Raw genomic sequence first — 13,097 nt, 5'->3', positions numbered from 1 at the left:
GCACATACAAGTTTGGAAACTGAGACCTTTATTTTTTAGCAATTGTACTGAAAGCGCCCATAGAGTTGCTGCACGTTTTGACATTAGTAGCGGAAAAGTCCATCTTCTGTTACTAATCATTTGGAGCATCTGGACTCTTCTCTATCTTCAGTGCAGTTACATCAAGTAATAGCATTTTTTTTAGGACTTCTTCCCAGCATGAATTTTCTGTGCTTCCTCTTTTGTGCAGCTTTGCTACATATTGTCTGTAAAAATTCATTACCGTGTCAGTTCTTGTTTGAAGACTGTAAATTTTTGTTGAGACTAATCTTTCTAGGGTTGAATGGGATAAATCAGGGCTGGGATAGATGTTCCAAACCAACTAAATTTGGACCTGAAAGGAAGATACCACCTGAGATAAACACAGGTTTATAAATAACTGTGATTTTAAGACTGAAGAGTTTTTTGAGCAGTATATATGTCACAAGAAGTCTGATGCCCTACTGAGGCAAAAATTGCACTTCTGTCCAATCCTATAATTGTATTTTTTGGCTGAAGTACTACCATTTCCCAAAGTTATCAAGATAGGCATTCCATGAGAGAGGTTATTACAACCTTATCTCATAAGCAAGAGAGATGTTAAGCTTTAGGATAAGAACAGTGCAGCTAATAGGCCTTTTAGTCTAGATGCAATATAATTTTTATGCTGCTTTATTATTTCAAGCTATATAATAGCAGGTGTGTGTGTCTCCAGTTGTGCCTGAATGTTTGAGGCACATACAGGCTGGGTAGTCAGTAGCTTGGCCTGGTGCTCACCACTCATGTCTGTGTAGCCTCTTAGGGCTCCTGCACTCCAGAGTGCACCTCACCTCTGGCCTCGAGAAGGAAATGGACACTTGCTTTTAACCTGGAGCTGATTTTAAAACGCAAATACAAAGCTTCCCACAGGAGCATCAGCTCCATTAATTGCTAGTGAAGTGCCCAGCCAAAGCAGACAGTGTAAGATATAGGTGCTTGCCTTTATTCTGAAAGGGATTCCTTGCAATTTTTATATTTAATTTTAAAATGCTGCTTGGTGATCAGCTGAGCTGAGCTCAGAGCAGTAGATTTCTCTTTGGATAAACATGTTATTTATTCAGCTCATGAAGCATTTTCATAAAGAAATAATTCATGGGAGAATAATGTCATACGAGGTCCATTTTTACACTGAATAGGTTTTGGGGATTTTGCTGTTTACTTGGTTTTGGTGTTTATAATAATTGTGATTTCTCTTTGAGTTTCAAAAGGAAACAGACTACAAAAAGTTCAATGCTGCCATCTAGTGCTGTACTGTAAAGAGGGATTAGCTTTAATTCATAGAGAAATTCGTCTGCTCACAGCTCTTGACTCACAGTCTACACCTGCAGGAGCTGTAGAACTATTTGGTGTCTTTTGACTGTTTTGGATAGATTTTCATCATCTATCTTGGGAGCTGGGACACTTAATTCACATATAGGGAGCTAAGCCAGTTTTAATCAACCAAATGAATATAATTTACTGAGTAGAGCCAGGATCACACTACAGATAATTTCTTAGCATTTCCAGCTGAGCCCTGGGTGGAGGGGAGCAAAGCCAGTGTCATGCTGCAAGCCCTGCATGGGCCTCCTCACCTGTCCCCAGCCCACTCCCTAGAGCTGCTCTTGCTTAAATGTAGTTGGGAGAATTCATAGAGAAAAGTCAGGTAAATTTGTTGACTTGGACTTGTTGACTGGCTGAGGTTGAAATTTAGAGGGTTTGGATTATTCTGGCTTGATCCAGCTCCTAGCTATCCCTCAGGTTTGGATCTGTGCTAGGACATGCTTATGACTGGTCTGAGCTTCCAGCTGGGAGTACCACTTTCTTCCTACCCTCCTCTCCACTGCACCAACCATGGCCCACTTGCTTTGCTTTCACCGGTGATCAATTTCCTACCTCCCACACTCTCAGCTTGATACCAAGCACTTGTGCTTTGTTCTGTTCTCAAAATGTGAGCACCCTTTTCTTGGAGGGATGTTGTCATTGTCAGAAACCAGCCCTGGGTCATGCTGGTATCAAACAAACCTTCTAAGAGCAGTCTAGCCTCAAGACTAATATTTCCTTTCAGTCAAAATAAAGATTGCCTTCACTAGAAAACACGGAATTCTGTTTTTCTTTCTCTCCCAAGGTCTCAAGCAACTCGTTTCCGCTGGCACCAGCCTGCTCCTTTTGACAAGCAGCAAACGTGGGCAATTGACAACGTCTACATCGGGGATGGCTGCATAGACATGTGCAGTGGCCATGGGAAGTGCACGCAGGACAATTGTGTGTAAGTGCCGTCTGTCCTGCCCAGGGCTGCAGCATTTCAGTCCTCCTCTGTCATTCTGATGAATTTGCAGGAAAGCCTGGGATACAATTCTACAAAGGGAGGTGGATTTCACTGTTGAAACTGAGCAGGGCACTGGGGCCACTTGGGAGTAGAAGTAACAAGAGGAAGGGGAGCTGCAGGGGTTGGATCTGCCAGACCTCTGACTGTTCGTGCTCCATGGCCAAAGCAGACAGTTCTTTCCTCAGTGGCAATGCATCGCCTCTGCTCTTGCCTCTGCTGCATCAACTCCCCTCCCACCAGGCAGGGAGAGGGTACCCTTTGAGTTTGCACATCCCTCCAGGGACATACAATCCTGGAGCTTCCCAGAATATGTTCTCCTTATTCCCAAGGGATTTCACACCATGTCCCTGTGCTCTCAGCCTAGTGCTGGGTGCAGAGAACCTGGGCTGAAGGTGGGACATAGCCACTAAGCAGGATATATGCCAGTTCTTCACAGAGCCAGATTTTGCTTTTTGACTGGCATTACCTTGATGGTCTGATGACTCTGCTCTGTGGTAGGGTTTGCCAGGAGAGGCAGGCTGGCTTGATCCTCAAACTGTTTGCATAACAATCCACATAGAGTCCTGCAAAGCTAGCAAACAACAACCCCCAGATTTGCCTGTCTTGGCAACAGAGAAATATCTTCCAGATGGATGTATTGCTTTTTTCCCAGCCACAAATGGCAGAAGAAATGGGAGAATGGTTGTATAATTGCACTGTGACTGTATTTTTTAGAAATATACTTCGCTGTAGAATAGACATATTATTGTGTTCTCCTCTAACGTGACAACACTGAAGTACCAAGACACAGTATCTCTGATGAAATCTCATAGAAGCGTAACACAGTTCCAAGGTGTTATCCAGTCTTTGATACATTATAAGAATGTTTTTCAGAGGGAAAAAAAAGGGAGAACTATATGGAGATAAGAAAGCACCCATCCACTAAAATTTTACAGAAACTTGAACTTTAACATTAGCAGGACATTTTTAGGTTTGGTACATTCTCTTGGTTTATCTATCCAAGCACAATGTATTTTAACTGCTTTTACTGTGTTTGGGAGGGTGCCCTGTATTAGAAGCTTGAATGGTACACAACACTAAGCCTTCAAAAAAGTCATTTTTGTTTCATATTAATGACAAAATGCCAGATGTTTGAAACCCCCACATACCAGTTGTGCACTGGTAAATGATGCCCCTATGCAGAATAAGATGGTACCTTAATAACACGGCACTGATTAAACCTCCGTGGAGAGCCTTTGCCAGCTGATTTGTGCATTTGTTTTGCTCTGCAGCTGTGACGAGCACTGGGGTGGGCTGTACTGCGACGAGCCAGAGACTCCCCTCCCAACACAGCTGAAAGACAACTTCAACCGCTCGCCCTCCAACCAGAACTGGCTGACGGTGAACGGGGGCAAACTGAGCACGGTCTGCGGGGCCGTCGCCTCTGGGATGGCTCTTCACTTCAGCGGGGTGTGTGTCCAGCACAGGGACCAGCTTGTTCCATTTGACACTACCTATGGGACTGATTTTAAAAGTTAAATAGCAAGGCATTAAAAAAATAACAGCGTAACATAGCAGGCATATCAAATATTTTTAAAAATTAAATCCTTTGCTTGACTGAAGACCAAAGTCAAACAGGTCCTACAGACTATGGTCAGAAAGAAACACTCCAGGAAAGCTGATACCACGTTCCATGCTATGCTGCAGTCAGGAAAATGAGATATAGTGTGTGTGGCTCCTGAGAGGAGCTGTAGAGAGATCTTCAGAACCTAGTAGGTTAAAGCACAGTGTAAGTATGTAGACTTTTAATTTTCCTCCTAAGACTCTCTTCATAGCACTTCAAACTTCCAGACCAGAGTTTGGTGTGGCTTCTAATCAGATGGCAGAGGTAAATTAATAACTAGCTATTTGCACTTGTATAACTTGCACGTGGTCCTTGACAATACAGAGCCACTGAAACACAGAATGGGTTGAGTTGGAAGGGACCATGGTGGGTCATCTGGTCCAACCTCCCTGTTCAAGGAGGGTCATCTTAGAGCAGATTGCATCCATTTTTGGCCTCATCCTTCAGAAATCTCACAGGTGGGTGTTTTCAGGGAAAGCTCACAGTAAAATTTCCTAGGTTAGCTGCATATGTAGGTATATAACCCTGACTGCTGCTGAACTACAGTTTGCTAACAGATAACATTGTAATTATAAAAAATTACAAAATAGTATTTTAGAAACATGTAAAATTTATGCTTGTGGAGCTCTTCAGTCAAATTCATAACTAAGTTCAAAAATGAATGAAAGTTTTCTAAAATAAACTTAGAGAAGCATTACATTTTTGCTTAATTCCAGTAGGACTAAGTAGACACCAACAGACCAAGCAATGTGAAATACATAAGGTCTTGTGGAAAACACACATACTAAAATTGCTTTGCCATTTGTTGGTTTGCATAAGTTGAATCATTAGCACATAATCAGTGATTCATTAATTCTGCATGGAAAACTTCTTGATTTACAATGGAGGAGTGGATTTCTGCAACTCTTCTATTAAGAAGAAAGGTGAATATATGAATGTTGTAAAACTGAGGGTACAAGTAGCAACATATATAAATACACAACAGGAATTTTTAAGATGAAACATGACTGAAATTATGTCTTCAGGGAAAACATATATATATATATTGTTCTGTTATAGCTTTACCTTTGAAATAATTAATAAAATATTGTACAGTTTTAAAATTTTTGCAGCATGAATCCACATTAATAGTGACTGCATAGTCTAACAATTTTTATGAACATAAGTTTTGCCAGACAACACCAGCCAACATATTTTTTCATTGCTTTTAAGGGCTGCAGCCGTATGTTAGTTACAGTGGATTTGAACCTCACCAGTGCAGAATTCATCCAGTTTTATTTCATGTATGGATGTCTGATAACTCCTAATAACCGCAACCAAGGAGTGCTGCTGGAGTATTCTGTGAATGGTGGAATCACCTGGAGCCTCTTAATGGAAATTTTCTATGATCAATTCAGCAAGCCTGGGTTTGTGATACCTTCTTTCTGCCTGTGTAAATTTCTCTCTAAAGTCAGCTGGTCTTGAATGTTTCACCAGAACCTGTGGGATATATTAGTGCTGTGGTTTGCATGTCAGGTTTGGATGTACGAGTTCAGCTTGTACAGTCTTACAGGTATTTATGAATGGCCTTGGTGCATGTATTGAGAGCATCAGCATTTGTGCAGCTGCTAGGCCAGAAATACAAGAATAGCTAGGAGCCTGTAGCAGTCTGGTAGATTTCTAAATGGTTTCAGGAAGATTAATAGCTACTGTAGTGATGTCCATCCTGTTCTTAAAGTTGCTAACCTTTGCAATCTATTTCTTTATTGGCAAGATCATAAACTCACTGATTGTTATAAGTTAGTTATAAAATGGTGTGGAGATGAGAAACTGCATTTCTGCAGTTATCCTTCAAAAGAATGGATACACTCAAGCCCTACTTTCAGATGTTTGTGAGATTAAAAACATCCCTATATATGAGCTGACCTTTTTCTCACTAACTAATTTAAAAGATTCACAGAGAATGGGGATGTAAGGAACCCACTATTTGTTATTTTATTTGAGCACACCTTGAAATCACTAGTCCTTTAATTCGACATGAGATTTCAGTGTATTATTGTCTACTGTTGCAATGGAACAGATAAAATTCTACTGGAACATTGCTATCGGCTGAATGGCTCCAGGCTGAAAAAAGCAATCTTCATTTTACTTCCACATTCTCCTTCTTAGCACATCCCTCAATAAGGGCCTTATGGCCACACCCTGGTAGTCCAGACCATTGCATTCAGTCCCATAAGGACAGCTGGAGCAAGTGAGGCTGTTCAAACCATGCCACAGTCTGGGTGCTGATCCTGCCCATCCCTCTCTGAGCCCCTGTCCCAGGGATGACATTGGGAGCGATCAGAAAGATTTTTGTTTCAGAAATATCTCCTAGAGGAACATAGACTAGACCGGTCTTTTTCTTCTTTCCCAAATTCCATGTATTCTAGGAAACACTGAGAACAGACATGGTCAAAGCACCCAGCACAGCACACTGCAGTGACCTCCTCCTGCAGCTTTCCTACAACTGATTTCCACCTTTTATTCCAGCTTTGTGAACATCCTCCTTCCCTACGATGCCAAAAGCATCGGGACACGTTTCCGCTGGTGGCAGCCCAAGCACGACGGGCTGGACCAGAACGACTGGGCCATCGACAACGTGCTGATCTCGGGCTCAGCCGACCAGAGGACGGTGATGCTCGACACCTTCAGCAGCGCTCCCCTGCCGCAGCATGAGCGCTCCCCGGCCGACGCGGGGCCCACCGGCAGGATCGCCTTTGACATGGCCATGGAGGACAAAACCACAGGTAAACATTCCACCTGGCTCTGAGCTAGGGAGCAGGAAGCCAATGCAAGTTATACAAGATCTGCAGATCTTGCTGAGCCTCTGAATCTTTGTCTCACTGTGACGACAATCCCATTGCTATAGAGGCCTTGACTTTTGTTTTTTCTTCACAAAAAAACAAAATGAAAAGATGTGATGCAGCTTTTTTTTACTGCATGAATATCTTTAGAAAATTCATTTAAAAAAAAAAAAAATTAAAAGTGACGGGTTATTCTGAGCGTATTTCTTATCCTGAGTGTCTGTTCCCTATTTTCTAACTTTTTAAAATTTTCTTTAGGGAAGTTAAATGACATTTTACAACTAAATTTTGTAGAAAATATGTTTATAAGGCTTAACAGCTACCAGCACTGGGGAAGACTTTGTGCAGACATGTAGGCAACACCCATTAAAAGGTTCTCCCAAAATGTTCAGTGCAATAGAACTTTGTATTTTAAGTAAGTCTCAGATCCTTACTTCTTGATCATTAAAACATAATGCTGTAATGCTTCTGTAAGACAGTAGTAAAAGGTGCTTTCAGCAATAAATGTGATAAATGTAATACATATGTGGGAACAATGGGGTACTGACATTCTCAGGAGCAACACTAAATAATCCTCATGTAGGCTGAAAAATAAAGCTATGAATCACCTTTTGTGGTTAACACTAATCTCGGTTTAATTTATATTGTCACTGTATATTACTGACATGGCCATTTATTTTCAAGTGAATGAACACTGGTTATTCCATGATGATTGCTCAATTGAGAGATTTTGTGATTCTCCTGATGGTGTCATGATCTGCGGGAGCCACGATGGCAGAGAGGTCTATGCAGTCACCCATGACCTGACTCCTACAGAAGGCTGGATTATGCAGTTCAAGGTAAAATCTGTCTGCAGGATTCAAAACCACATTTTGTTCCAGGTCTAAGTATATCTTTCAGGAGGAAGGATGATGTATAGGCCTACACAGGAGCTGTTCCCTTCTGGGAAAAATGTTGTTATTAGGCCATCCTCATTTTTCTCACTTACTCTGTGTTGGTCAGCTTCAATACCACAGGCTGTTCTCAGAGGTGGCACATTCTTCTCTTCCAGTACTGCAGTTCCATGGGCATAGTGAAATAAGGATATTGCACATCTACAGCTGCTGGTGAGGGAAAAGCAGCTCCACAGTAGTTCACTCTGCTCCTGGGTTGTCATGTATTCACATCAAACCTGCGCCCAAACTGGCCTCCGTACACCCCTCTACCTAAATTGAGAAAATAACCCAGCAATATATGGAAATTGCAAGAACCTTTTGCACATCCGTCCATAAAGGTGGTCTGCCTAATCTGTGGCCTTCTCTGAAATATTCAAATCTCAGGTTGTGTGGGAGAGGATATTAACTTTATTTGTTATGTGGTACTGGGGTTTAAGGCACAAGTGTCAAAATCTGGAAATCCAGAAATGTGAGCTATATAGAAGTAAACAAAATTCACAACATGGTGTCTGTTCTCAGTCTTGAGAATATCAGAGATCTGCAGGTGACTGGCACCATACAGGCACTGATACTGCCATCATTTCAAGCAAAATTCTGCAGTCTGTTTTCAGGTTCAAACCCTTTTTAAACTCCCCCACCTCAATTAATTCTTAATTGCTGATGGTCTCTTCTTTATTAGGTTTCTGTTGGATGTAAAACCTCAGAAAAACTTGCACAAAATCAGGTCCATGTGCAGTACTCCACTGACTTTGGCGTTAGCTGGAGTTACTTAGTACCTCAGTGCTTACCAGCCGATCCAAAATGTTCTGGGAGTGTCTCACAGCCATCTGTCTTCTTTCCCACAAAAGGATGGAAAAGAGTGACTTACACACTGCCTGAAAGCCTTGTGGGCAAGTAAGTATGAATTTGCTACTCATTTTGTCTTGGATTAAGATCCGTTCCTGGAAACATGACAGGACATCTGCCTATTTATTTTCTTTCAAGGATATTGCAGAGTAGCAGTGTTCATGTTCATTACATTATGGATATGTAAAAAAATCAATTTCAGTAAATACTTCCACTGCTTGTGGAAGCTCAGAAGATAGTACAGCCGTGAGCATATTGTGTTTAATCACATTTTTTCAATTGAGAAAAGTTGTTTTACGCATATGTCTGGTTTTCTTCATTCCTTTCTCTCTAGTCCTGTGAGGTTTCGGTTCTACCAGAAATACTCAGATATGCAGTGGGCCATTGATAATTTCTATCTGGGCCCTGGTTGTCTGGAAAACTGTAGAGGTCATGGAGACTGCTTGAATGAGCAATGCATCTGTGATCCTGGGTATTCGGGTCCAAACTGCTACTTGACCCAGACACTGAAGGTAATTTTATTGCATGTTTTAAAGAATGAATTTTGGCATGTGTTTGACTGGGAAGGATAGAGAGGAGAGATTGATCTCACTGGAAATTTACCTTTGATTCCTGTCAGCCTGAAGACAGTCAAATCCATTTTCAGCCCTTTCATCAGTTTTTTAACAAAACTACTACTGCATTATTCAAGAACGCGTTTGTTGCTTTGAAAATAACACTTAGCCTGAAAAAACTGTGATAAAGTTCATTGTTAATCTTTTGATCATTACAGGATGTAAATCACCCTTGCACATATGGTTGTATTTGAACAAAATAGAAAGATTGTCTTTACTGTAAAAGAGCTTATTGAAGTAGGGAAAAAAGGAAAATGGCATAGAATTAGAAAATTAATTCACCTGACTGTTACTCATGTTACCCAATAACAAGCAAGTGGACTTTAGTTAGATATTGCTAATTTAAATGTTAAAAATAACTAACTGGTCAATTATCATGTCATTTGAATTATTATAAGCTTCTGTTTTTCATCTGAAATACAAATTACATGAACAAATATCATTGTCTGTTTGCAATTTTTAATTAGTAATGTATCCATCATATTAAGGACACTTGGGATAAAATGGTTCAATTTTAGGGGAGTTTTGCTGCTAACTCCTTAATGCCAGGATTGCTGGTTTTGCTGAGGAAAGAGAATATTTTTTCTCCCATGCATACAGAAGTCCCCTACAGTTGCCCTCTGCCATCAAGACTTTGCCATGCAAACCCAACAGCTCATTCATTTGCACATTCCGATTTTAATTTGCTGCATTATCTCCCAAGTATGTTAAAATCCAGCCCTAATATATTTTCACATTTAGCCAATTCAGTTCAAGTAGCCAAATATTCAGCCAGAAGTGATTATGTTCAGTCACCCTGAGAAAAATTTACAGTGTTCTTGAGCCCTTCAAACACATTTAGGTCAGTTCCAGCTGTGGTTATCAAAAAGACTTCAAAATCTTACTTACCTGTGCTTCATGTTACATACTTTACTTACAGACCTTCCTGAAAGAGCGCTTTGACAATGAGGAAATTAAACCGGATTTATGGATGTCCTTAGAAGGTGGAAATACCTGTACCGAGTGTGGGATTCTCGCAGAAGACACAACTCTGTATTTTGGAGGTGCAACTGTGAGGCAGGCTGTCACTCAAGATCTGGACCTGCGGGGGGCAAAGTAGGTCATGGTTCTGTGTCATTGTCACAGGGAGCTCTGTCATACACTGGCAAAGCAGCAGGCAGCATAGCTGGGAGCTCAGGGAATTTTAGGCCACTACAAGAATAGCACTACCTGAGGCACACACTGATGAGATTACGACTCTCAAGCTGCTGATGCTTTCAGGTGAGTCACAGAGAGCACGGCTCACCCTAGCACAGTGGAAAGGGTCTGATATGTCCAGGTGAAGCACTAGGTCCCTTTGTCCAGAGATGTCCTGGAATCAGCAACTTCTGTCCTACAAAGAGGCAAGACACCAGTCACCAGGGCATCACTCCTGGCGGCACCAGCTGTGTCTCTCACTGAGTTCCGAGCAGAACTTCTGCTGGGTGTCCTCTCTTGTGTCCTCATACAAGACCCATTCCACTCCTATGCTGTTGGAAAGGATGACTTATCAGGAGAGCAATGGAATTCTGTCAGTTTAGACAAGCTAAGGATATGACATAGGCAACTTCAACATCATTTCTCTTGACCACATGGCTTTCATGAAGCCACACACTCTGACTCCTGAAATTCTGCAAGTTTGCTGAATCACAGTAAGGAAGGGGCCTCAGGGAGTCTCTAGTTCAACCTCATGCTCAAAGCCAGGTTACACTGAATTCAGGCCAGTTTGTCCAGGACTTTGTCCCATTGGATCTTTAAAAACCTCCCAAGAACAGAGATCCAACTGTTTGTCTGTACAGGAACACTTGTACTAGTCTTCAGTTACTCTCAGAGTGATATTTTTTTTCTTTTCTTTCCCCCTGTTAAATCCATTTGCAACTTCCTATTTTTTCAGTGTATGACCACTGGCTCTGAGCTCTGGTTCCAATCATTCTGGTGTCTTCTACTGACCCTGCCTCAGTTTACCAACTTCTTTTATGTCCTTCATTGATACAAGGGCACCTTAACACACGGTGAGCTCCCATTCCACCAGGACTCTCAGGGAACTCTTAGCAAAGCAGCTCCCATCCAGCCTGTCCCAGCTGGTACATTTGCAATGGGTTACTCCCTCCCAGGGGCAGCTCTTAGCTGAATTCCATGAGGTTCACATGAAAATTACTAGACAATGTTTTTTGAAACGTTTGTAGTACTTGTGCATCAATGTTCCTTGCTTAAAAATGCTACCATTTGGAACAATTTCAGCATGTCTGTTAGCAGAAAGCAACCTCTATTTGTGCAAGTGTAACAGATGTGATCATATACATTTACTCTTAGGTTTCTACAGTACTGGGGGAGAATTGGAAGTGAAAACAACATGACAACATGCCACAGACCGACTTGCAGAAAGGAGGGAGTGCTGCTAGACTATTCCATTGATGGAGGCAAGTACATACTGTATTTACAGATGAGCTGGTTCTGTATTCATCTACCATGAATACCTGAGAAGTTGTCAGAGATCCAAAATAAAAAGCTAATTCTTAATTGTGAAGTTATTTTTGTCCATTTAAAGATTTTTTTCCCCATCTAAAATTTAATCTATTGCTCAGAAGTTTTCCATAATCTTCCTGCTTTATTTCAGTAATCGGTGGCTCCCAGCCAAGTTGATTATTCCTTTTTACAATTACAAGATTACACTTGCAGTGAGTAACAGTTGCCAACTAGCCTTAGAAGTTATAGCTATGGTCTTCTGATAGAGCTTGACTTTTTGTTACCTATTATCTTATTTTAATCCTTTAGAAGGTTCTACCATATGCTTGGGTTTATTGCATCTTTTCATTCTAGGGATATCCTGGACTTTGCTCCATGAGATGGATTACCAAAAGTACATCTCAGTGAGGCACGACTACATCCTCCTCCCCGAGCACGCCCTGACCAACACCACCCGTCTGCGCTGGTGGCAGCCTTTCACCCTCAGCAACGGGATCGTGGTGCCCGGCCCCGACCGGGCACAGTGGGCTCTGGATAACATCCTGATCGGGGGAGCAGAGATCAACCCCAGCCAGCTGGTGGATACGTTTGACGATGGTAAAACAGCTGCCACACCTCATCTGTTGTCTGGCATTATCAGTTCTTATCTTACCTGAGCCCTATGAGCTAGCAAGCAGACTTCCTTTTATTTTAACTCTGTAAACTTTTCATTTTGTAGGGTAATGCTGTTTATATGCTATTTTTCATGCTATTAATAGAAATGTGTAAACATATATACATATATATAAATATATATACATGTATATTCAGATGTATATGTGTGCACATGTATATACACAGAAATTTTTCAGTCCAACTCATTTCATTTATATTTCTGGTATTATGCTTTTATTTCATCATATTTTTTACAAGTACTATTATTTAAACATTTTATCACCTCAATGGTGATTAATGTCTTTATTATGTCTCTTTGTAGCTTACTGTGTGTCATTGCAGATAGCATAAATGTAGTGTCCATATCACTAAAGTACTCTATCTAGTGATTCTGTGGATTCATTACTAAGCCTTGATGTTTACCAAGACAGTGCAGTAATTTTATTTAACTCATCTTAATAGAAGGCACCTCTCATGAAGAAAACTGGAGCTTTTACCCTAATGCAGTCAGAACTGCAGGATTCTGTGGAAATCCATCATTCCATCTCTACTGGCCAAATAAGAAAAAGGATAAAACACACAACATCCTGTCCTCCAGGGAGCTCATTATACAGCCAGGATACATGATGCAGTTTAAAGTAAGAAATATTCCCTCTCTCCAAAGTAAATAACACAATGAAAATTCATCTGATGTGTCTCCAGAAATTAATCTTCTTCCATCTAGGATGCCCAATTGGATGAATAATTAATAGTGACTTTTTACTAGAAATTCAAGGA

At 41.1% G+C, this 13,097-nt stretch overlaps 1 protein-coding gene across 2 annotated transcripts in view; it reads left to right on the top strand.

Annotated features, from left to right (window-relative positions):
- LOC131592824 (reelin) overlaps positions 1–13,097 on the top strand; it is a 273,205-nt gene that overhangs the window by 244,501 nt on the left and 15,607 nt on the right. For both annotated transcript variants that reach the window (XM_058864623.1, XM_058864624.1), the window contains exons 47-57: positions 2,162–2,302; positions 3,634–3,811; positions 5,178–5,371; positions 6,474–6,730; positions 7,472–7,626; positions 8,402–8,616; positions 8,903–9,080; positions 10,102–10,277; positions 11,514–11,620; positions 12,021–12,263; positions 12,783–12,958. In XM_058864623.1, coding sequence (XP_058720606.1) covers positions 2,162–2,302; positions 3,634–3,811; positions 5,178–5,371; positions 6,474–6,730; positions 7,472–7,626; positions 8,402–8,616; positions 8,903–9,080; positions 10,102–10,277; positions 11,514–11,620; positions 12,021–12,263; positions 12,783–12,958 — 2,020 coding nt within the window. The remainder of the gene's footprint in view (positions 1–2,161; positions 2,303–3,633; positions 3,812–5,177; positions 5,372–6,473; positions 6,731–7,471; positions 7,627–8,401; positions 8,617–8,902; positions 9,081–10,101; positions 10,278–11,513; positions 11,621–12,020; positions 12,264–12,782; positions 12,959–13,097) is intronic.

The sequence above is a fragment of the Poecile atricapillus genome, chromosome Z (genome assembly GCF_030490865.1).
Source record: "Poecile atricapillus isolate bPoeAtr1 chromosome Z, bPoeAtr1.hap1, whole genome shotgun sequence".
Taxonomy (NCBI): Eukaryota; Metazoa; Chordata; class Aves; order Passeriformes; family Paridae; genus Poecile; species Poecile atricapillus.
This window is presented reverse-complemented; position numbering and strand designations above follow the sequence as displayed.